We start from the raw sequence: 25,668 nt of genomic DNA on the forward strand, positions 1-25,668 counted from the left end.
AATTGTTGGTGTGGATAACTTTTACGGTTTCTCATCTAAACTCACCACTAATATTATTTTTTTTTACTTACTAATAACCACTCACAATATCATTAACTTATAAAAAATATTGTAAAATAGTTTTTACAACAAATTTTATATAATAAGCTATTACTCGATGGCAAAAATAGTAATTCTAGTGGCACACAACAATGCAAAATTCAGGTAAGTTGCACAAGGATCCCTTTACTAAATTGCGGGTAACAAAATTAGTTTCAATAGAAGTCCAATAAGTGCAGGAATTCAAAATCAACTCAGTTTCATCAAACAATTGTCTATGGTGCAATGAGGATCAAAGCATGATTTCTAAAGCGAAGGAGAACAACTTTTTAATTTCAGGGCTTCTGCCTTTTGCAAATAACATGTTTGTACCTCAACTTTGATGACTTTGCTACCATTAAGCGGGCCAACTTATTTTTTACTTTTAAAGGGTCTTGATTCTATATCAATTATGCCCAAGCAAAGAATACCACTTTTGTTTTTTTATGATTTATACCCACCATTGTTAAGCATGCTCCTTATTGATGGCTTGAAGTTTTACTTTCAAAAGCTCATAAGTTGACATTAGGGCTATCAATAGGTTGGAGCTAACAGAACCCCACCCCACCCCCCACCCACCCCACCCACCCCCCGCGCGCGCGCGCGCGCGCGCGCGCACGCGCTCCTTAGGAGGCCCAACTACCTCAAATTAGCCAGATATTTTGTTCTTTTCTTCTATTCCAATCAGCTATGAGTGGTTTTCGTAGTTTTTTCATTGAATTCAATTTTTTTTTCATTTGGTAATAGAAGAAGGGGGATGTTATTTTTCATTATGGATTTTTGAATGGGGCAAATATTTTATGAAATCAATTTTTAAGGGTAATAGTGTGACACAATGGCTGATGAAGAATATTGAACACATTGTCATTTGGATTAGTTCCAAACAGTTCTTCACAATTAGGTATGGTGATGTTGCTTATACTTTCCAACGAAGCGCCAACTCTTTTGGCCATTTTTTATTGCTAACTGAACTCAAAGTTATCATCATCAATTGGATCGTTTAAGTTTAAGTTGGAAGTATCAATTATTCTGTCTACTTTCCTTGCTCTTCCATTCTCCATTCTCTTTTTCTTCTTCCTTGTCTTCAAACTCACCATGCTCTGCTATATTCCAATTTAGTAACTCTCTGTCTCTTCACAGTTTCGCTTCTCCTTCTCTTCATGCATCTATTTTACCTATTCATTCTTATGATTATAGATCAAATTTTCATATGTGTGATAATTCGTATCCAAAGACAGTCTCTTGGAAGGAGGATAAGGATTGCTGTAGTTGGGATGGTGTCGAGTGTGACAATACCACACTCCATGTTATTGGTCTTGACCTTAGTTGCAGTTGGCTTTCTGGCTCCATTCCTTCCAATAGTTCCCTTTTCCTTCTTCACCATCTCAGGTCCTTGAATCTTGTGGGTAATAACTTCAATTACTCCCTAATTTCATATGAGTTTGGCAACTTTAAGATGTTGACTCATCTTAACCTTTCTTATTCCTTTTTTCTGGCAAAATTCCATATGAAATCTCCCAGTTGTCTTCGCTTGTTTCACTCGATCTCTCTTACAATGATCTAATAATCAAAACACTAGTTTGGAAAAGAGTCGTTGATAACCTAACTCTGTTAAGGGAACTTCTGGATGGCACAAACATGTCCTCAATCGAACCTAATTCTTTGACAAATCTATCCTCCTCTTTGACAACTCTTAGTCTTCATGACTATGACTTGAGGGGAAAACTTGAAAATAACATCCCCTGCCTTCCAAGTATACAAACCCTTGATCTAGGGTATAATTTCAATCTTGAAGGTTCTCTTCCAAAACTATAATTTCAACAACAGTGGTTCCCTGAAATTCTTAGATATCTCTTAGATAAGTTTTTCAAGAGAATTATCTGATTCTATCAGCAGTCTAAAGTCCTTGAAGCATTTGAATCTCGAATATTACAAATTTACAAGGTCAATTCCAACTTTGCTTGGAAGCCTCACTTAAATGACTGTTCGGATTCTATCAGGCAACAAGTTTAATGGCTCAATTCCAGCATCGCTTGGGATCCTCACACAAATTACTTATTTTGGGGGGGGGGGGGGGGGGGGGGGGACTCAAAGTTGGTGGGTCTAGGAGGTCAATCCTTATCCCTGTAGGCAGATCAAAAAATGGTTGGAGGACTTTCGAACTTGAATTAAGAAAGATGTTGGATCCGAACCAATTTGCTGAGGGTTATTTAGGCCATTCGAAATCTGTTACTCAGCCACATACATGTAATTCAAAGATTCAAATCTCTAGATCTTTTGCTAAAATGGTGCAAGGTCATCACATACAAGTTAAGGCTAGAGAGCATTCAGAGTAGTTGAGTATTACAGACAAGGGGAAGACGCAGTTAGGTGTGAAAAGGATAGTGGTGCCAAATCAAGAACATGCAAAGGTGATAGTGAATGGTGTACCGGTGGACAAGCCATGCCCGATAGCAGTAGGTGGAGGATTTGTGAAATCTCATAGCACTAATGCAGGTATTAATTTAGGAAAGAAAATACTGGTTGGAAATATTAAAAGATTTTCTTTAAGATTCGATTCAAATCAAAAGAATTTGATAATGGCTTTGAGAGTGATTTTAGGAATGCATACTGGACAGGGAAAGGTTTGACTGTGGTGGTGGGTGAGAAAGGAAAGATGAGGGTTTCATGGAATTATAATAAAGGTGGACCTAAGTGTTTCAAATGGGTTCCAGAGGTGACAAGTCAAAATAAATATAATAAGCCCAATGTGGACATAGGCCCAAAACCCACGGTAACCCAACCCTTGGGCTTTACTCAAATGCCTAACTCAATGGTTCCAGGACCAAACCAGCCTTGTTTAGGCTTTACCAATCCATCCAAGACAAGTTTCTTAGGCCCAAGTACATATGAAGTGAGTGAAAATTCTTCTTAGGGTAGCCCAAGCCCTCGAGCCTTCTCCTCGACAACAACGGTGACCTTTCCAGCTTCACCGGTACACTCGCTAGCCAAGGTAGATATGCTAGATCGGCAAAGGAATTTCAACATTGTTCATTTTCCTAGTGAACAGAGGGGTGGTTCTTGTCTAACTCTGGCTATGGAAAAGTTTTCAGAGTTTATTGAGGATTTGAATTTGATTTATTTGCCTTTGGAGGGAGGGAGATATACTTGGTCTAGTGGCACGGACCGGCCTTCCATGTCTAGGCCTGTTCAAGAATATACCGGCACCGACAAAATCAGTCTGACAGCATTGCCCAGCCCCGCTTAGGGCTCTGCTGAAGGTTTCCAACGCGGTGGTCGACGATAGATCTTCAGTACCGACGTTAGACCAGTGCGGCTATCGGCGCCGAGATTTGCACACCGACGAAGACCGAACCAACCCGAGCGTTTTATATATATGTTAATATGTATAAGAAGAGGCCTAACATTCTAAGAACTAAGAAAAGGCCTAATGTTCATCCATGAACAAGGTCATCCTTATCAAAAAAAAAAAAAAAATTTTGAATAAAAAAGGAAGTTAACGTGTGTGAACTACTTTTTTCAGTCAAGAAATGTGTGTGTCAAGAGGAATAATGTGAATGGTCTTGTCTAAGTAGCTCTAGTGTCTCCCACTTGCATTTTTTGAAAAAAAATATATTAAAAAAAAATGTGTTGTATGGTCGTATGGGTTAGTGGGTTACAATCATGCCACTTGCGTTTTTTGAAAAAATATATATTAAAAAATAAAAATAAAAAATAAAAAAACGATGCTTGTCACTGTTTGAGTCACTGATGGAGTCAGCCACTGTGCAAGATATTTTTTTCTCTTTTGATCTCAGCCACACACGTCTTTTCTCTTGAGTTGTCTCCTACTCAGCTGCTCTCATTTCTCCTCTTTACTCTTTAGACTTCTGCTCCTCTCAAGTCTCACACTCTCGCCTCTCAGACTCAGAACTCAATCATCAGTTAGACAGCTACCTTCATTTCTCTTCCAAACCCTGAACAAACTTTAGTTTTTCCCTCTCAATCTCAGGCTCTTACCTGACCATTTTTCTCTTCTTTTTTACTCTCAGCCACATAATGTTTCTTCCAAACCCTAATCCCGCCGAACAATTAGTAGTGTTCCCCTCTCAATCTCAGATTTTCAGGCTCCTACCAACCATTTTACTCTTCTTTTTTGCACTCAGCCACATAATTTTTTTTTCCATACCCTAATCCTGCTGAACAAACAGTAGTTTTTCCCTCTCAAATTCTCAATCTTAGGCTCTAACCTAACCTTACACTATTTAAGAACACAAGCTCTCAGTCTCACTTTTAAGTCTCAAGACTCATTTCTGATTCTCAGTCTCACTTTCTCACAAAGAAAGACTTTCCTCTCAAGGTCTCATTTAAATTCCTAATACCTAAGACAATCAATCTCCTTTTCATCTCCGTTCTCCACCGGGGCTCTGCCACTATGTAGTTCTATCTTTGGTAACCCTAACCCCTGCTTTGATTTAGTTTTATTTATTGTCACTAAATGTTTCTTGTTGATTCTTTTTTTTTTTTGGTTTTTTTTTGTAATTTCAGGGGTAATTTAAAAGATTCAGCTTCAGCCTAGTAAAGCAATAAATCTCAAAGGCTTAAATAGTTCCTAGGTATTTTCTCATACTATTTATATTTGTCTTGAGTTCACAATTTTTTTTTTCTTTTTTGTTTGATTTTCTTTTAAGGATTATTTTTTATTTTGTTTTTAGTTCACCATGTTGTGTCGAACTTTCGTGTTTGTGTTTGATTTTGCTTTTAGTTTTAGTGTTTTTTTCAAGGTTCACTCATGTTGTTTGCTGTTTGGTTTTGTTTCTAGGGTTCAAAGATTGTAAATTTATTTTTTGATCATCCTATTGATTAATCATATTGTTGTGATTTTAGTTATATATATATAATATTTCTTTTTAAGGTTCACTATTTGTTGATCATCCTATTGATTGATTATACTGTTTAAGGTCCACTCATGTTGTTTGTTGTTTGATTTTGTTTCTAGGGTTCAAAGATTGTAAATTTAATTTGTTGATCATCCTATTGATTGATTATACTATTGTGATTTTAGTTTATTATATCATGCTAATATGTTGTGATTTTAGTTGATTATCTTGTTGTTGTGATTTTAGCACTGAGAAAGCTGCTTGTATAGTTTTTGTTTACTAATATTTTATTGAAATTAGTGTATGACTGCGTGTTAAGTTAAAGGTTGCTTGCATAATTTATTTGTTGTTGATTCCTTAATTACTATGTATATGAGATTGTTATTTATATTGATGTAATTAGATCATGGCTACTTGTGCTTCTTCTTCCACCCCATCTACTGAGCCTACTCCTAGTTCATATGCTGAGGCTAATCAACCAAATACACAATTTCCCATTTGACCATCAGGTGTTGCACCCCCTCAAGCACAAACAGAAACTCAACAAGCTACTATTAATGGTGGTAAAGAGCCTTCCAAGATATGAGACCATTTCTCTAAAATAGAGGGATGTGACCCCCTTTACCCTAAGTCATAGTGCAACTGTTGTAAAAAGAGTTATAATTTTCACCCAAAAAGAAAGGGAACCTCTGCCATGTGATCCCATATAAAATCTGGTTGTAAGAAGTAACCCTATAGGCATGATAAAGGCTAAACCACTTTGAGTTACCAAAGTAAAAATAAAAATTTAAAAAAGAAAAAAGGGAAAGGAAAGGGTGGTAATGAGCTGGTGTTGAGGAAGTTTAGTATGGAAAGACTAAGGATGGCCTTGGCTAGGATAATAATTTTTGATGAATTACCTTTTAGGTTTGTTGAGCATGGCGGGTTCATTGATTTTATGGCAGAGGTAGAGCATAGGTTTGAAGTTCCCTCTCGGGTTACTGTTGCAAGAGATTGTCTTAGACTTTACATTAGGGAGAGGGAGAGTTTAAGAAAGGTTTTAATGGCTAGTCAAAGGGTATGTTTGACAACTGATACTTGTACTTCAATCCAAAACCTTAATTACCTTTGTTTGACTGCACATTATATTGATGTTGATTGGGTTTATCATAAAAAAATTTTGAATTTCTGCCTAGTACCTGATCATAAGGGTGAGACCATTGGTAGAGTGGTTGAGTCTTGTTTATTTCAATAGGGGATTGATCATATTTTTACAATTACTGTTGATAATGCAAGTTCAAATGATGTGGCCATAGAATATCTTAGGAGGAAAACAAAGGATAGGGTGGGTAGCCTCTTGGGTTGTGAGTTCCTTCATATGCGTTGTTGTGCCTATATTTTGAATTTAATTGTGCAAGATGAGCTAAAGGACCTTAATGAGTCAATTGTTAAGGTTCGTAATGTAGTGAGGTATGTGAAATCCTCTCCTAATAGATTTGAGAAGTTTTAAGGCATGTGTTGAAAAAGAAAAAATTCAAAGCAAAAGTTTGTTATGCCTTAATGTGTCTACTAGGTGGAATTCAACTTACTTGATGTTAGAAAGTGCACTAAAGTTTGTGGCTGCATTTGAAAGGATAGAGGAAGATGATGGGTATTTCCTTCATTATTTTGAGGATCCATCTAGCAGTCCCCCTTGATTTTTAGATTGGGAAAATGTAAGACTTTTTACAAAATTTCTTGGTATGTTCTATGAGGCAACTTTAAGATTTTCTGGTTCCTTGTTTGTGACTACTAATGTATATTTCCATGAGCTTGTTAGTTTTCAAGACCAGTTAAATCAATTGTGTAATGGTAAGGGTGATCCTTTGTTAAAGGGTATGGCACAAAGAATGAAATTGAAGTATGATAAGTATTGGGGAAGTGTTGATAGGATAAATCCGATGTTGTTTGTGGCTGTTGTGGTTGATTCTAGATATAAATTGAAATATGTGAAGTTTTGGTTTAAGCAATTGTATGACAAGGAGAAGGCTGATGAGTTAGGATTGAGAGTTAGGGAAGCTTTGAATAGATTGTACAAGCACTATAGTGAAGCAATGGGGACCCCATGTGGTGCTAGTGCTAGTAGGACTAGTGAGTTTGGTAGTAGTGATGTTACTGCCATGTCCTCCATGCTAAGTGGCTTTGGTAGTGCAGAAGAGAGGATGAAGAGGCACAATAACATTTACAAACAGCACTTAGCAGATGAGGATAGTGTAGAATGCAAATCTGAATTGGATCGATACTTGTTAGAAGATAGTGTAGATCCAGAGATGGAAGGTTTTGATATTTTTGATTGGTGAATGCTGAATTCTTCAAGATATAGGATCCTTTCTCAAGTTGCCTGTGAAGTTTTGGCAATTTCCGTCTCTACTGTTGCATCAGAATTTGCATTTAGCACAGGGGGTCTGTAGGGAATTTAACCAAAAATTCCTAACCTGTGAGAAACAAAACAAATAGAGAAAACACACGTCAAAGAAAATAATCACACGCACAAGACAATATTTACGTGGTTCGGCAATTTGCCTACGTCCACGGAGTTGCAGGGATTTTACTATTATCAGGGAAAATACAATAGTGCACAAGAATACTCTCAAGAAACCCAAATCCCAATTACACCCTAGTACTCTCTCACAGAAAAAATAAAAATAGAAGCTGACTGCCTCTCTTTTCTCTATTTTCTCTCATGCGGCTTGCACACTAGGTTAATTGGAATTTTTCTATATGCTCACACGGCTGCACACCTTACTTCACAAAACCTAATATATATATATATATATATATTTCAAAAAGTCGGCTGAAGTAAAAATCCTATTACAAATAGGATTCTATTTACGTTGGAATGGGCTTGGCAATTAAAGTCATACACACGGCCCATTTCAACAAATCTCCACCTTGACTTGAATTGATCAAGCTACATGAGCAAACTTCTCCATCAGCTCCACCTTAGCCCTTAAGGGCTCACAAGCTGCAAACATCAGCCACAATCCTCCATAACACAATCCCTCATCCCTGCAACTCATCCTCCTGTCCTCAAGCTAGAAGACCAATTGAAGCTGCGCACAGCTTCAACTTCTCAATAGTGACACCCTTAGTCAACATGTCTGCCGGATTCTTAGATCCACAAATCTTCTCAAGCATTACCAGCTTATCTTCAACAAGGTAACGGATAAAGTGGTATTTTGTCTGTATGTGCTTCGACTTTGAATGAAAAGCCGAATTCTTGGCAAGAAAGATTGCACTCTGACTGTCACTGTGTAGAATGCCCATCTCCTGCTTCTTACCCAATTCATCTAAGAAACCATGTAGCCAAATCATCTCCTTTCCAGCTTCAGTTGCTGCAACATACTCAGCTTCTGTACTAGACAAAGTAACAATCTTCTGTAGATTTGAAGCCCATGATATAGCTGTACCACCCAGAGTAAAAACAAACCCAGTAGTACTCTTTCTACTATCAATATCACCAGCAAAATCAGCATCTACATAACCCTGCAGTTTCAAACTTGCACCTGTGAAGCAAAGACATGTATCTGATGAACCCTTCAGATATCTCAGAATCCACTTGACTGCCTCCCAATGCTGCTTTCCAGGCCTACTCATGAATCTGCTCACAACTCCCACTGCATGTGCAATGTCTGGCCTTGTACATACCATAGCATACATCAAGCTGCCAATAGCTGAGGCATAGGGCACCTTGCTCATATGATCCCTTTCTACTTCTGTCTTCGGTGACTGTTCTTTGCTTAGTTTGAAATGACTACCCAAGGGTGTGCTCACTGGTTTAGCTTCATTCATGTTGAACCTGCTGAGAACTTTCTTCACATACTCTGACTGTGAAAGTTTCAATGTACCATTAGCCTTGTCTCTAATGATTCTCATACCAAGGATTTGCTTTGCAGCTCCCAAATCCTTCATTGCAAACTGTTTGGACAATTGCTTCTTCAGATTATTGATCTCCTCAATGCTAGACCCTGCAATAAGCATATCATCCACATATAACAGTAATATGATGTAAGAATTGTCAAAAAACTTAACATAGCAACAGTGATCAGCTTCACATCTCTTGAACCCAATTCTGTGCATAAATCTGTCAAATTTCTTGTACCACTGTCTAGGAGCTTGTTTTAGGCCATACAAGCTCTTTCTCAGTTTGCAGACTAAATTCTCTTGTCCTTGAGCAATGAACCCTTCTGGCTGAATCATGTAAAGGTCTTCCTCCAAGTCACCATGAAGGAATGCTGTCTTCACATCTAACTGCTCAAGATGTAAGTTTTCTGCAGCCACCATTCCCAATACTAGTCTGATTGTTGACATCTTCACAACTGGAGAAAATATCTCTGTGTAGTCAATTCCTTCCTTCTGCTGGAACCCTTTAACAACTAATCTGGCTTTGTAACGTTTGCTACCATCATGCTCATTCTTTATTCTGTATACCCACTTGTTGTGCAAAGCCTTCTTTCCTACTGGCAATTCAGTCAGTTCCCATGTCTGATTCCCCAATAAGGAATCCATCTCATCCTTCATGGCTAACTCCCACTTGCTTGAATTTTCATCTTGCAAGGCTTCATCATAGCACTCTGGCTCACCACCATCAGTCAACAGGAGATAATTTAAAGTGGGTGAATAACGCTGTGGAGGTCTAATGTTCCTGGAAGATCTGCGGACTTCAGCTACAGGTGTACTCAGATCTACCTGTGAATTTACATTCTCCTTATCTTCTTCACCCCTTTTCTGGACAGTACCTTCAGTCAATTCATCTAAGTTGACAAACTCAGATTTCTTTTGATCTATCCCTGTAACATCTGACACTACAGTTGACCTGTCCTTGTACATAACCTGTTCATTAAATATCACATTTCTACTTCTGATGATTTTCCTGTTTTGTTCATCCCAAAACCTATAGCCAAATTTCTCATCACCATAGCCAATGAAAAAACATATTTTAGACTTTGCATCAAGTTTACTACGAGCATCAGAATCAATATGAACATAAGAAACACAACCAAAAACTTTTAAGTGTGAAAACTTTACCTCTTTACCGCTCCAAACCTCCTCAGGAAGTCTGAACTCCATGGGAACTGAAGGTCCTCGGTTTATCAGGTAAGCTGCAGTGCTAACAGCATCAGCCCAAAAAGTTTTTGGTAGTCCAGCATGCAACCTCATACTCCTAGCACGCTCATTGAGAGTTCTATTCATGCGCTCAGCCACACCATTCTGCTATGGTGTCCCAGGAATGGTCTTCTCCATCCTAATTCCCTGTGCAGCACAATACTCACTAAACCCTCCATCTATGTACTCTCCTCCATTATCTGACCTCAAACATTTTACTTTTAAACCTGTTTCTGTCTCAACCATGGCTTTCCACTTCTTAAAGGTTTCAAATACATCAGATTTATTTTTCAGAAAATAAACCCATACCTTTCTGCTTGAGTCATCAATAAAAGTGATGTAGTACCTTGAACCTCCAAGGGATGCAACCGGAGAAGGCCCCCACAAATCAGTGTGTACTAACTCCAATTTTTCAGTCTTCGGTGTCCTGCCAGTTTTCAAGAAACTCACCTTTTTCTGCTTTCCTAAGATGCAACTTTCACATATGTCAAAATCAATGGACTTCAATTCTGGTAATTTTCCTTTTGACAGCAGCATCTTCATCCCTTTCTCACTCATGTGACCAAGTCTTCGGTGCCATAGACTTGTATCAGTACTTGCATCAGCAACTGCAATTGTGTCTCTTGGACTTGAGGTCATGTACAGAGTACCAGTCTTCTTTCCACGAGCCAATACCCTAGCTCCCTTTGTAACCTTCCAAGTACCACCAACAAATAGTATTGCATGTCCTTCATCATCAAGTTGTCCAACAGAAATCAGATTCCTCCTCAGGTCAGGAATATGTCGAATCTTCTCCAGTAACCAAACAGACCCATTGGGCAACAATATTCGAACATCTCCCATACCCACAACATCCAAGGCTGAACCATCAGCCAAATACACCTTACCAAAATCACCTGCAACATAATTCTGTATGATTTCTCGGTGTGGAGTGGTATGAAACGAAGCTCCTGAATCCAAAACCCAATCATCAAGTGGACTGTCTACTGCAAGAAGTAATGCATCCTGTACCTCTTCTGTTACAGCATTAGCAGAATCATCTTCATTCTTCTTCTTAGGACTTTTGCATTGATTCCTAAAGTGACCTGTTTTCCCACAATTCCAGCATTGTACTTGTTGGCCTGATCTAGATTTACTTCTGTTCCGATTAGAATTTCTGGATTTTGATCTGCCCCGATTTGAATTTCTGTTATTACCTCTGCCTCTTGTCTCAAGGTTTAGGGCAGAACCAGATCCTGAGGATTCACCTGCATCTCTTCTGCGAATCTCCTCAGCCAGAATTAAATCTCGTATATCATTGTACTTGAGTTTTTCCTTTCCTGTAGAATTGCTTACTGCCATCCTCATTGCCTCCCAACTGTTTGGCAAAGAAGCCAAGACGATCAGAGCACGAATCTCATCATCAAAATCAATTTCTACAGACGACAATTGATTTGTGATAGTATTAAATTCATTCAGATGTTGTGCTACTGATGCATTCTCTGCCATCTTCAGATTGAACAGTTTCTTCATCAAGTGCACTTTATTGTTTGCTGACGGCTTTTCATACATACCAGACAAAGCCTTCATCAGATCTGCTGTGGTTTTCTCCTTTACAACATTGTGTGCAACAGACCTAGACAGAGTTAACCTGATAACTCCTAGTACCTGTCTGTCAAGAAGAGCCCATTCCTCAGCCTTCATAGCCTCAGGTTTTGTCCCTAAAAGAGGCAGATGCAATTTCCTCCCATAGAGATAATCTTCAATCTGCATCCTCCAATACGCGAAGTCTGTGCCATCAAACTTTTCTATTCCAGACGCCTTTCCTGCTTCCTCTGCCATTGTTCCCACTCAAACCTAACCCTAGGCTCTGATACCAGTTGTAGGGAATTTAACCAAAAATTCCTAACCTGTGAGAAACAAAACAAATAGAGAAAACACACGTCAAAGAAAATAATCACACGCACAAGACAATATTTACGTGGTTCGGCAATTTGCCTACGTCCACGGAGTTGCAGGGATTTTACTATTATCAGGGAAAATACAATAGTGCACAAGAATACTCTCAAGAAACCCAAATCCCAATTACACCCTAGTACTCTCTCACAGAAAAAATAAAAATAGAAGCTGACTGCCTCTCTTTTCTCTATTTTCTCTCATGCGGCTTGCACACTAGGTTAATTGGAATTTTTCTATATGCTCACACGGCTGCACACCTTACTTCACAAAACCTAATATATATATATATATATATATATTTCAAAAAGTCGGCTGAAGTAAAAATCCTATTACAAATAGGATTCTATTTACGTTGGAATGGGCTTGGCAATTAAAGTCATACACACGGCCCATTTCAACAGGGTCATGTCTTAGATCCTTTTCGTAGCTCATTGTCTCCCAATACTGTTGAAGCTTTGATTTGTACACAAAATTGGTTGAAGTCCAAGGATTCAAATGAACCAATTAACCTACGAGAGGCAATGGATAAAGTGGAAAACTATGAACTTGAATCGGGTAATGTGCTTATGTTCTTTTCTAATTTTTTTTGCTTTTGTTATTTGTAAATTCTCTTGCATTTTTTTTTTGTTATTTATTTATTTGTTAGTTATTATTTATATACAATTTGTTTTGTTTTTTTCCCCTTTTAGAGCTTGCACCAAAACCCACTGTGGGTATAGATTATGTTCTAGACTGATTTAGAAGGTGGGTTTCTACTTTCTACTTATCATTATTTTTTGGGGATTGACATTGTAGGGATGAAATTTTTTGTATATGATGACTTGGAGTTGGAGTTGTTGGCTAGCTAATTGCATAAATTTTTTGTGGTTGAATTGCTGACTTAATCATGGAGAATACCAAATTAGGAGTGTTTGGGTGCTTGGGCTACTACTGGTTGCTGACTTGATGCTTTTTTGTTGCTCTCTGCTTTATTTTTGTTTACTAGATGCACACATGACAACACAAACACTGAACAAACACACTATTAGTCTTAGTAGACTAGACTGCCTCCATTTTTTGTCCAAAATATGTAGTTGTGTAGTGTACCAATTGTATATTCTAGTCCAACATTATTTATATTTGTATAGTGCTTCTCAAGCACTACTTGACTATTTTGTAGTGTTGCACTACTACTCCTCCTTGGGGCTGTGTTACTGCTTATATTTTATGTGATTACTATGATAGAAATATTAATGTTAATGTTGCTGCCATGCTAGATTTTGCTTGTTATGATTGAGACTTGATACTTTATAATTGTGTGTTTGATTTGGAATGTTGTGACAGGTTTAGATTTATTAGTATGTGCTAATTTATTTAATAAATACATGTTTAATTTGATAGGTTGAATTTAAGTTGTATTATAGTTGAAACTTGATACTCTATAATTGTGTATTTAATTTGGAATGTTATGAGTCTAGTGATAGGTTTGGAATTGTCTTCTTGTGGTTAAAACTTGATAAAGAAAGGCTTAGCTAAAAAGAAGTCAAAATGGGCTTAAAATGCTATTTTTTAAAGGCCTAAGAGCCCAAAGCTTAGAATTGGAATTTTTAAAAATCTAGCTCATATAACCGAACGAACCCCACCGAGTCGCTAAGATTAACCGCACATTGTGTAGACCGGTTTTTATCTTCCAAAAGTGAGGTGCGGTTAAGCATAGGGTGAAACCGCACCCTATAAGTGTGGTGCAAAAAACCTCTCCAAAACCGACCGAACTGAACCATGTACACCCCTCTCCATGTCTATAATAGATAGAGCTCTAGTTTCACATGATTGGGAGGAACACTTTCCGGACATGATCCAACGAATCTGACGGCGTCCTGTTTCAAACCATTTCCTAATTCTTTTGAAGGCAAGGGGTATAACAAGGGGGAATAGTCCTTTTTAGTTTGAAAACATGTGGTTGAAGGTGGATGAGTTTGTCGATAGAGTTTATTTATGGTGGAATCGTCATTCTTTCTATGGTACACCTAGTTATGTGTTTGCTAAAAAGTTGAAGGCACTAAAAGAAAACATTGTTCAATGGAACCATAGGGAATTTAGCAATGTTGGTAGTCAGAAAAAAGAATTATTAGGGGATTTAGCTTTATTAGATGCTAAGGAAAGAGTTCTTGGACTCTCTGAGGCAAAGACTCTTGAGAGAAATGCAGTAAGGTCTTAAGTGAAGCATCTTCTTTCTTTGGAGGAGATCTCATGGAGATAGAAATCGAGGATGTTGTGTATCAAGGAAGGTGATAATAATATTAAATTCTTCCATAAGGTGACTAATTCTAGCAAAATGTATAATCATTTTAGTTTTTTTTTGAAGTGGATAGAGTGATTTATGAGGAGGGAGCTGAAATGACTGCTTAGGTTATTCAATTTTACAAAACTTTGTATCAAGAGACAAAAAAGTGGAGGCCTTTTGTGGAAGGTTTGGAGTTTGATCAAATTGGGAGGATGGAGAGGGTTTGGATGGAAATGAGGTTTGAGAAGGAGGAGATTCTATCAGTTATAAAAAATTTGGAAGGGGATAAAGCTCCAGGTCTGGATGGCTTCTTTATGGCCTTTATCCATCATTGCTGGAGAGTGGTACATGTCTTAGCTGTATTTGAAGAGTTCTATCAACACTGTAAGTTTGAAAAATCTCTTAATGTTATTTTTATTGTCTTAATCCCTAAGAAGAATGATGCCTCTAATATTCGAGATTTCAAACCTATTAGTTTGGTAGGAAGTATTTATAAGATTTTGGCTAAGGTTCTGGCAAATCGTTTGAAAGTAGTGTTAGATCAGTTGATACATGAATCTTAGAAAATTTTTGAGGTAGACAAATCCTTGATTCAATTCTTATAACCAATGAGTGTGTTGACAGTCGGGTGAAGAAGAAGATTCCAGGAGTAATTTGTAAGCAAGGTTGTCAAAATCGAGATTCTATGTAAGATTTGGGAAGTAGGTAGGATCGTGAATCGTAGGATTTGATCATGAATCGTAAGATCCTACATATTTTCATATTTAAAGCAAAAAAACATATTGATAATGACTTTTTATGTTGAATAATCATGTAGATTTTAAATTAATCGTAAAAAATAAAGATTTGCATCATATTATGTTATTTGTATGTCATACATCGCTACGTTTATACTAATGAAACAAATAAAATAAAGTTTTAACCTAGTGTATCTAAAAAGTTCAATAAATGTGTAATTAGCAACCAAATACCAAAATATTTATCAACACATATGGAAATATTTTCCAAATTCTAAGTTCCAAGTTCCAAGTTCCAAGTTTAAGATTCAAAATAAGTTATCAAAATGGAAACTAGCTAACTAAAATATGAAATCCAAAAGCAAGACTAATATTAAGGTGAAGTGAACATTTTTAATTACTCCCATGCTAGGGTTCTTATAACTCCCATCCTAATCATCATTATCCATTTCATCATCTATGTAGACATTGTATATTAGTATACTAGAGCTACAAAAGAGATTAAGATACAACTTCACACTCAACTATTCAAGTTATACCACTCAGCAACAATTACAGAGTATGCTAAAAAAAATCAATCAATCAATATACAAATACAAGCTTATTAATAACATTATATATAATTTTTTTTTAGTAATATTAGAACACAAATTAGTATATTGATTAAACAAATTTAACAACATTATAGCCTAAAATGTAGCAAAGCCAATATAAATTCTTCATTTAGAAATGATGAAGTATTCCTTCATTTTGATTACAAGTGAACTATAAACTAGAAAAAAATTGCTTAGGTTAACATAATTTTATAGATAAAAAAATAAAAGTTATACCATCACAACATAGGAAAAAAAAAAAAAAAACCCTTAAAGATTCATCAAAACCAAAAATTTATCCCATAATAAAAAAAAAAAACCAAAAACTGATGTTTTGGTAAGATCCCATACGATCTTACGATCCTATATGATCCTACATACGATCCTAGTACGATCCTAAACGTTTTAGTGAGGTGGGATCGTAAAATCATGCAAGTCTATGATTTAGATCACGATTTTGACAACCATATTTGTAAGCTAGATATTGAAAATGCTTATGACCATGTGAATTGGGAGGCTCTTTTATATTTGTTGAAGAGAATGAGTTTTAGGGAGAAATGGTGTAGATGGATTCATACCTACATCTCCACAGTTTAGTTTTCTGTGTAGGTCAATAGGTCTCTAGTTGATTTTTTTGGTAGTTCAAGGGGTTTAAGACAAGAGGATTCGCTGTCTCCAATGTTATTTTTGGTCACGATGGAGGTATTTAGTAAGATGTTGAAGAGAATGGAGGGGGCAGGTTTACTTCATGGCTTTAGGGCAGATGGAAAGGGGTGGAGGGGAAAGTGTTTCACACCTATTTTTTATACTGTTCTATTTTGTGATGCAAATGTGGAGTAACTCCTCCATGTTCGTTTCTTACTTCTTTGTTTTCAGATCGTGACAAGATTGAAGGTTAATGTGTCTAAGAGTGAGATGATTCCTATAAGTGAGGTGAATAATGTGCATGCTTTGGTAAAGATTTTGGGTTGTAGGGTTAGGTCTTTGCCAATGACTTATCATGGTTGCCATTGTGGCAGTCTCATAAGGCCCCCTCTATTTGGAATCCTATATTGAAAAATAATTGAACAGAAGTTAGAAGGGTGAAAGAAGTTGTATTTGTCGATAAGTGATAGGTTGACTTTGCTTAAAAGTACGTTATCTAGCCTTCCTACTTTATTTTTTATTTTTTTAATATTTTTTTAATCTCATTTCATCATTCCTACTCATATGGCTAACAAAATTGAGAAGTTGCAAAGAGATTTTTTGTGGGGTGATTTCGAGACACATTTGTTGGGTTGGGATAAGGTGTGTATGTCTATGTCTATAGTGGTATGGTGGTTTAGGGACTAGGAAACTGACCACTTTCAATAAGGCCACTAGGAAAATGGCTTTGGCGTTTCAGGGTGGAGGAGACTTGACTTTGGAGAAGGGTTGTAGTTGCTAAATTTGGGGAAAAATGGAAGGGGTGGACTTCTAAGCTGAGAAGGGGTGTTCATGGGTGTGGCTTGTAGAGAAGTATCTAGATGGGTTGGGAAGCTTTTAGCAAAAACATCTAGTTTAAGGTTAGGGTAGGGAATAGAGTGATATTTTGGATAGATTGGTGATGTAGGGATCTTCCTCTTAATTTGGCTTTTCTGGTCTTATATAATATTGCTACTAATAGAGCAGCCTATGTTGACACTTTTTTTATAAAGCAAGGAGCAAGGGATATGAAAGATTGGGATGTTCGTTTTATAAGGGGTCCTAATGATTGAGAGGTGGAGTTGGTGGATGATTTCTTTCGGTTTTTGACAACCAATTTACCTTCAGAGAATGATGGTGACCATATGAGATGGAAGTTGACGAAAAATGGGGATTTTAATATTTGCTCGTTTTTATCATAAGTTGCATGGTTCTTCTTCCATTGTTTTTCCCTAAAAAGGTATTTGGAAGGTTATGGCACCCTGACATGTCTCTTTCTTCATTTGGACAATAATCTGGGATGAGATTATCATGGGTGATAATTTGCGGAGTAGGGTATTTGATTTTGTTGACTAATGCATCATGTGTTGTTGTTGTGGGGAGGTAGTAGATCATTTATTGCTACATTGTGGGAAGGCTCATCGTTTGTGGAGTTTTCTTTTTGGTACTTTTGGGATTTTGTGGGTTCTCTTGAGATCAGTTGCAGATTTCTTTTTTGGTTGGTGGAATTAGTTGAGGAGGAATTCATCTAGCAATTAGAACTTAGCACCATTGTGTTTGATGTGGTGTATTTGAAAGGAACGCAACCGGTAGACTTTTGAGAACTTAGATAGATCCGATGACAAGTTGCTTGATTTTTTTACTAGTTCCCTTTTTGCTTGGTCTAGGGCTTGGGGACTCACATCTAATGAATCTCTCCATTTGTTTCTTAGCTGTTTTTCTTTGTAATTAGTTTCTTTTTTCTGTTTGTTGCATTTTCTCTTCTTTTGTAATCTTTGATATGCTTTGTGCTTCTTTGCATGAAGTATTTTTTTGAATATACATCTTTCTTACTTATCCCTAAAAAAAAAGTTATACTTTCATGAAAAAAGGGGGTGAAAGGGTCTCATGATATGCCTCAAGGGGTTTCTTCCCTTGCACAATCCCAAAATAAATATATGGTCAATATATATTGTATTGATTTGTCTACTTAAAAGCATAAGAACATGAACTTCCCTTTCACTTTAACTTATGATACAGCTTCTAGTCATCCATATTATATCATAACAAATGATTGCAAATAATATAAAAATTTGTGCTTCCTCTTTAGGTATTTTCAATCTCTCTCTAGCATGTAACACAATTCTAACCCAAACAATAATAAAATTGAAATTCATTATAAGAAGAAACAAAATAAATAAATAAATAAATAAATAAAACAAAACAAACAAAAAAACTTATATGCCAAGGTGAGTAGGTCCCTACATTTATTGCAATTGGGCATTCAATAAAAGGATGCATCAAATTATCTTCCTCAGCTTCACACAAAACACATCCACGTTCTTCTATAATTATTCTCGTCCTTTTTTGCCAAATAGCATATTTTTATGAAAAATTTAGGAGAAATGCATCCTACCAAATTTATTTTATGTAGCAGTTTTTGAAACTCGACTCCTAAAAGAGTTATGTTTGATCACATTGCCACACAGGCCCATAATGCTTGGAACTCGAGTTCCAAAAAAGTGCCACGCCTTTATTCTCTTTGGAGATTAGATAAACATTTGCTACTTCTTTTAATGTTAGCTATGCGATAAGCGGCTTGAAGCGTTGAGTGCAAGAATTGGTTGGATTTGTAGTGGGCATATATATTTTTGAGTGTTATTGAATGTCGTGTTCTTTGCAAGAAAATATGGGTTCATGTTTATTGTTGAGTTTTTAGTTGTTTTGTTATTATTTAAAATAAAATTATTAAGTTTTAATATAAAAAATAATTTTTAATAGTTAATACGAGTTACATATGGAGGAAAGAATTACCAGTAACAACAAATATAAACTTAGTGTGGGTTTGGATATGCGTTTTAAGCCCCACATTTGCCTTTTTTTTTTTTTTTTTTTTTTTAAAGACTAGTGCCTGGTGTTCATGTCCACAGTGCACCAAGGCATATGACAGTAAAAAAAAAAAAAAAAGATTGAACAGTAATTTTTCACACATTTAAAAATTATTTTACTACAGTGTTTTCAGTTTTCAGCAAAATAAGTTGTATCCAAACGGAAGTAAACTAAGATGACAAATGAACAAACAATACTAACAACCTCACTTCCTTCTCTTCTCAATCTTGTCATTTCCTTGTTCGCAACATTGTCTCCCTTATCTATCTTCCCCCTCTTTTCCCCCTACCCCACTAGAATTTTTATCACAATCCAGTCTTTCTTCCCCCCACCTTTGTCTCTGATCGATTTGTCGTTGTCTGCTTTCTCTATCCTTTCTTCCGATTAGGACATACCTAATTATTTGTTACCTACATCTTCCATCCCATCATTTAATAGAAGCTCTATTTTCCAAATTAAACCACCCAGACCACTACAACTTTCTACCCTATTCAGTGGCCCTTGAATTGTCAGTTTGTCACCAAAAATTTCCAACTTTCCCTCCTTGTGATACACAACACCAATAAATTCTACTTTTTATCATAGTCTTTGCATGGTGTGTTGTATTTGTTTTTTTTTTTTTTTGGTTTTAAAAAACTCTCGAAATAAATGACAACCTAATTAGAAATATATATAGTATATAATAAAAATGTTACATCCATAACATTTTCACAACAAATCACATGTGGTAAGTTATTATTAGTTCAAATTTGAATTCATAACTTAAATTACCTTTTTGCCCATCCATAACAACCAATAACAACTTATTACTTAGGATTTGTTATAAAAATGTCGTGGATATAACATTTTTCTATAATAAAAGTTGGGTTTAAAAGTCATGATTGCGTCAATGACTTCACCAAATTACAACAATATTTTGGATAAAAACAATTTTTTAGATAAAGACAACAACTGATTTGTTCTTATCAATTTCTTTAAATAAAATAACAATAAGCGTTTTAACTAAAAATGTTACATGCATCTAAGTTTCAGTCAGTAAGTGTTTTAACAAAACATGCAACATACATTTAAATTTAAGTCAATAAGTGTTTTAACAAAACATGCAACATGCATTTTAGATAAAACAACAATAAGTGTTTTAACAAAATATGCAACATACATTTTATATAAAATAACAATAAGTGTTTTAATTAAACATACAATGTACATCAAAGTTTCAATTGATAGAGACAACAACTTATTTGTTCTTATCAATTTCTTTAAATAAATTAATAATAAATATTTTAACAAAATATGCAACAAACATCTAAATTTTAGTTGATAAAGACCAGGGCTGTCCACGGGTCGGTCCGGGTCGGGTTTATGCCCAACTCGCAACTGACCTGATCTGAATGGGTGGAGAAGTTCCAGATCCACCGCCGAACGCGAAAAGCCACCGGTCGAGTCGAATCAGGCTCAGGTGGGCGACGGTTGGCTTTGATTTCGACCGAAATACAAAGATCAAACACTGAAATTCGATTCTTGAAGAACAAAATCAACATATCTACAAACCCAAAGAGAATATCTATAAACCCAAAGAACAGATCCACAAATCCAAAGGACAAAAACAATAATAGACAGCAATTTCATAGATAACCGAACCTAAGAGATGAAAATTTCAAGGAGGCGAAGACGAATTTGAGAGATGGAGGCGAAGACGAGCTAGGTACGTTGAGGACGAAGAGCGAATGTCGACGACGAAGAGCATAGATCAACGACGAAGAGGTAGAGATCAATGATGGAGAGGTCGAGATCGACGACGAGCAGGATCGACGAAGGGTAGGCATTGGCGAAGAGCAAATCGTGAGACTGAGACTTGGTCATATCTCGGTTCGGTCGGGTTTCTTTGGGTTTTGGGGAGAAAACCCGCCAATCGACCTATCGTTTTCGGGTTATGGAGGTGGGGACCTGCCGCCGACTGTCATCGGTGTCGGGTCGATCGGTTCTCAGGTTGGATCGGACGGGTTGGGCGGGTGGGTAGGGTCTCGGTTTCTATTGGACACCCCTAATAAAGACAACAACTTATTTTTTCTAACATGTTTAAGTTGGCACGTGCGTTAGAAGTTAGAATACTTCAAAATTTTTTATTTTTTATTTTTTTGTATGTGTTTATCTACATATCGAGGCCATAGAACTTAGAGTTTGATACCGGGTCCAACGGGCCTTGAAACAGCAATTCCGGACCCATTGTTTCCTTTTTGACGACAGTCTATCCGCCATGGCCCACAATCACAATCAGGTCCGAGTCACGCAGCCTTAAACGTGTACAAACCCCTTCCTTCAAGAAGGGTCGGCAGCACATAGATAAGTACAAACCAAATATTTCTACTAACATTTGGGAAAAAGAAAGAAACAAAACTTGAGGAAAACTGAGCCCATCAGGATTCCAAATCCCACGTGAGACTAGTGGCTCTAGGCTCTACCGACTGGTAATGCTAATAACTGCTGATAGGAAATTCGTGGCCCAAACGTGTTTCACAAACACAGTTTTTTTTCCATATGGAAAAAGTGAGCAGAGAAAGGAGAAAAAGAAATTAAAAGAAAGTGAGAAACCAACAAAAGCGGGAAAACTTCGAATTAGGAAAAAAAACTACCACACCACAAAGCCAAAGCCGCCCACACCAACATTGTATATAAATACTCTCTTCTTTCTTTTTTAGGGTTCAAAACAAAAGTTTCTCGTAGCTTCCACACAGTGTGGTTCAGGTTCGCCATGGACGATGTTAGGGCAAGCTCAGCTTGGGTCGCCACCCACTCGTCCCATGTCGTCGTCGACTCCGCAGGTTTTAGGCTCATGGCTAAAAAATTTGGTTTTTGCTTGTGTGTAAGTTCTGTAACAGTGATATTAACAATGCTGCATTTGGAGGCTAAGGAATTTTGGTTATTTGTGCAGGGATTGAGAAAGTTGTGGACAATATTGGGCCAATCCCAAAAGTGGAGTGGGATTTCGAAGGGATTCACTATTTTGATAATGGCCCTCTCACTGTTCAGTACCTGTTTGTTCTGGACGCTTTGAATTTCTGTTTTTGGCCTGGTATGTTTGATATTTATTTTCCTTGTCTTTCATGGTGATTAATTATTACAGCTCAATTTATGTTTTTTTTTTGATAGGTTTATTTATGTTTGTTAATGGTACTATATAAAGGTTGTTTTTTTTTTTTTTGGGTTAACTTTTTGATTATTATAAATCTCTCCTGGGATTGATTTGTGAGTTGGGTCCCGTTTGGCAGTTTTCAATTTATTTCTTTTTTCCCATGGGAAAGAAAAGGCCAATAAATTCTTGCAACTTGTTGCTTTTAATTGTTTACTTTCTTTGTTTTTGGCCGTTTTCTTTTTTTTAAATACTACTTTTTCTCAAAGTGTTGTTGTTTTCCTTTAAAAATAAAATTTGTGGACTTTGAAGTTTCATGAGAACTAAAACAAACGGGCCCTTGAGGTTTAGTAATCATGGTTTTCAAGATTGATTTGCCCACTTACCGTTGCAAATTGGCTTTTAAGGACCATTTTGCAACAGCCTAACCCATTTATTTTGTTGGCATATTTTTTGTACCATATTTTTTTATAAAAAAAATTTGGGGACTTGGTCTTTTTTTACAAGCTACTATGAATAGTTAATTTGAAAAGTCTGGCTGCGGCATCTTTTTTTGACTTCCCTATGTTTAGCCATCTTTGAATTGTTTTCTTTACTTCCAAAAGTTTTTTTGCATTTGTCTTCCGTTTACCACATTTGTTGCAAATGCCACCTTGACAAGATGTTAAAAATTCCTTGAGTAAAATGGTATCCCAATCCTCAATATTTGTTGAGCATTATTTTTTTCTAAGGATATTGCAAGTTTCACAGAACTAAAGCAGTGCTTTATGTTGGAGATGCTCAAAATGTTTTATTGTTTTCTAAATTATGCAAAACATACATGGCTAGGAAGATGCTTACATATAGCTGGACTGGCTTCTTGTTTTGCATTTAGTTTATTTGATTTTGTGAAAATTGGACACATTAGTCTTTGTTCCTATTAATGGACTTCAACACTTGATGCGTGTCAATACTTGTTTGTTGGGCATAATGTAGACTCATATAAGTCAAGCAGAAATACCATGTTAATAGAGTAGAAATGCTATGTTAATAGATCATGGTGTATGCAGTGTAATGAGCTGATTATTAATACCATTGAATGAATGAATTAATAAACACTATTTGCAAGAGAATAGAAGTGATGAGAAATTAAAGAGCTAGACAGAAAGTGAGCCTGGGGTTGTTACTCAACAAGCTACTATACCATAATTGATGATGTCCCCTGTCTTTGGATATATTCATTGGTGGTCAAATCTCTTAGGAAATGGTCTACTGATACAACTTTTCTGAGCTAGAGCAGCTTGTAGTGGAAGCAGAGAACTTCTTCCTACCTTCTGATTGATTAACAAAATATAAAGCTAAAACAATGCAACCAGCAAAAGTAGCAAAAGTAACTTTTAACTCCTCCATTCTTGTTTTGGTTAATTGCTATCGGTAGCTTGCAACATTCCAGTTAATGATTTTACTTACCAAAAAAAAAAAAAAAAATCCAGTTAATGATTTTTTGTTTTCCTGCACTAGTCAGCTCATCCTAATGTCAAATTGGATCTCATAAACTCATCTTATATATTTCTGGTTATTGCTCATGCAAAGGTGTAGTTTACCATGCTAACATCTTTTGCCCTCTTGCTTATTCCTATAGACAAGGAGCTCAATTATGATCATTTGGCCTTGGGGCTAAAGGCTGTTCTACAAAATGACCAATCTGCATTTGATGCAGATCGCCTGCAAAAGTACACTGGTATTATTCTTGTTGTACCTTCTATCATTCTATGTCCATGCTGACATGTACTGAATTACACATTCACAACACACAAACATACAAATATGTTGAGGGTGCCTTTTTCATTTAATTAATTGATATCTCGGTCATTAGAAGAAAGAACTGAAACAACTAGGATCAGGGACTTAAAAAGAAGAAAAAAGATTCACGCTGGCAATGTGAGTCTATTTCATAAGAGCAAACTACCAGGATATCTACATGTTCTTTAATTTCTAGCCTCAAAATAGTAAACGTCACGTCGTCAGAATTGACTGATATATCTTCAGTTAAAGAATATCAAATATATATTGAAGATTGACCTGATTTTTGGTTGATGAAAATCTTATATAATATATTAAAATGGAAGCTCAATCAAGAATTCAAATTAGAGTCCAATTGCATTTCAATTTTGAGCCAAGTGTCCTAATTTACTTTAATTTGATGCCAAGTGTGTTTAGATTATGTTTCAATTTTATGCCAAGTGTCATTCCATCTCTAATTTCGTGTCAAGTGTCTTTACATGTAAGTTCATGAATCTAAACTTAAAAACATGTAAAGAATAAATTAGAATTTATTATACTTTCATGTAACACTAGAATTTATTATACTTTTATGTAACACTTGATTCTGTAATACTTCTAATCTATGTAAAACTATTTTAAGTCCATCTAAAATTACTTCTAGCTCATTTTACTAAATCCCATTTGAAACCATTTCTAATCCATTTATAACTAATCTAGATTTTCTTACAAAAAATAATTATTAGTTCAAATATAAATTTCAACGAAAATTTTATCATGTTCTAAAAGTTGGTTGTTCATATTCAAATTTTTTTCATAATAATTCAATTGTCATAAGTAAACATCAAATAAATTTGTTGCATCACAATAATAGAAATTAAGTTAACAAATTATCCCCACCCCCCCCGCGGTGGGAAATAAAACAATCAAGAGTGAACAATTTGCATACTATACTAAATAATAACCATACAAGGCCTTTTCAAGAGTTGACAAAAATATAAAGTGACCATTAGTAGTATTCAACATAGGCAGAAATTATAATATGCATGGGGCATGGGGTTACAAGCTAGTTTGTTACTCATATTTCATTACGGCGACAAGTAGATTACTTAATTCTTTTTTTAGTTGAAATTTTCCTTAATTCAATGTCATTTGTATTAAATTGACCTTTTAAATTTGAATTTGTGGATTAGGAGTTCAATGTTTAATTTTTTACAATCGAAACTCCTTTTTTAGAGATACATTTCTCTTTGGAGTTATATGTTTGACACTATGGAAATCTATATTCTTTCAGAGATGAAATGCTCTTTTGTTAGTTAGTAAAGTAATGAGATCAATATATGTTTCCAGGTCCTCAATTACGTGAGCTATTGAAGTGGCCTAGACCACTTCCATTGGAGGACGAAAGAGTTCGTTTACTTCATGAGGTAAATTACATCATGCTTATAATTTTTTTTTGAATTAATCATCATCATACTTGCCTTTTTGTTTATTTCTCACCTTTCTTGAGAAAAAAGGTCTTCAAGTTTCTTAGATTTTTAGTTCTTATTTGTCCAGATCTACTTCTTGTTATGAGCTATTCCCAAGCCTAACAGCAGATTAAGTTGTTTGATATCAGTTAGTTTGATGACCCAGGTTGGCTGTGAACTGGAAA

At 36.0% G+C, this 25,668-nt stretch overlaps 2 protein-coding genes across 2 annotated transcripts; both read left to right on the forward strand.

The window, feature by feature from the left end:
* Positions 1-5,799: 5,799 nt before the first annotated feature.
* Positions 5,800-7,255, forward strand: LOC115950272 (zinc finger BED domain-containing protein RICESLEEPER 1-like). The gene is made up of 4 exons (XM_031067497.1): positions 5,800-5,994; positions 6,172-6,386; positions 6,490-6,567; positions 6,682-7,255. Exons 1-4 carry the CDS (start codon positions 5,800-5,802, stop codon positions 7,253-7,255), a joined length of 1,062 nt encoding a protein of 353 aa, XP_030923357.1.
* A 14,334-nt stretch (positions 7,256-21,589) lies between these two features.
* On the forward strand, positions 21,590-25,667 carry LOC115950273 (queuosine salvage protein-like; the record flags this gene model as incomplete). The annotated part of the gene is made up of 5 exons (XM_031067498.1): positions 21,590-21,945; positions 22,056-22,196; positions 23,875-23,973; positions 25,365-25,441; positions 25,650-25,667. Coding segments are annotated over exons 1-5 (405 nt in total), but the record flags the coding sequence as incomplete, so codon positions are not given.
* Between the last annotated feature and the right edge of the window lies 1 nt (position 25,668).

Source organism: Quercus lobata, chromosome 6 (assembly GCF_001633185.2).
Source record: "Quercus lobata isolate SW786 chromosome 6, ValleyOak3.0 Primary Assembly, whole genome shotgun sequence".
NCBI lineage: Eukaryota > Viridiplantae > Streptophyta > Magnoliopsida > Fagales > Fagaceae > Quercus > Quercus lobata.

What these genes read in the sequence shown, in the direction of transcription:
- LOC115950272 (XM_031067497.1), top strand. Translation starts at nt 5,800, where the DNA reads ATGGCCTTGGCTAGGATAATAATTTTTGATGAATTACCTTTTAGGTTT. An exon ending in TTTTAATGGCTAGTCAAAGG is followed by an intron (nt 5,995 to 6,171) that starts GTATGTTTGACA and finishes TTATTTCAATAG; the next exon opens with GGGATTGATCATATTTTTAC. An exon ending in AAGGTTCGTAATGTAGTGAG is followed by an intron (nt 6,387 to 6,489) that starts GTATGTGAAATC and finishes TGTGTCTACTAG; the next exon opens with GTGGAATTCAACTTACTTGA.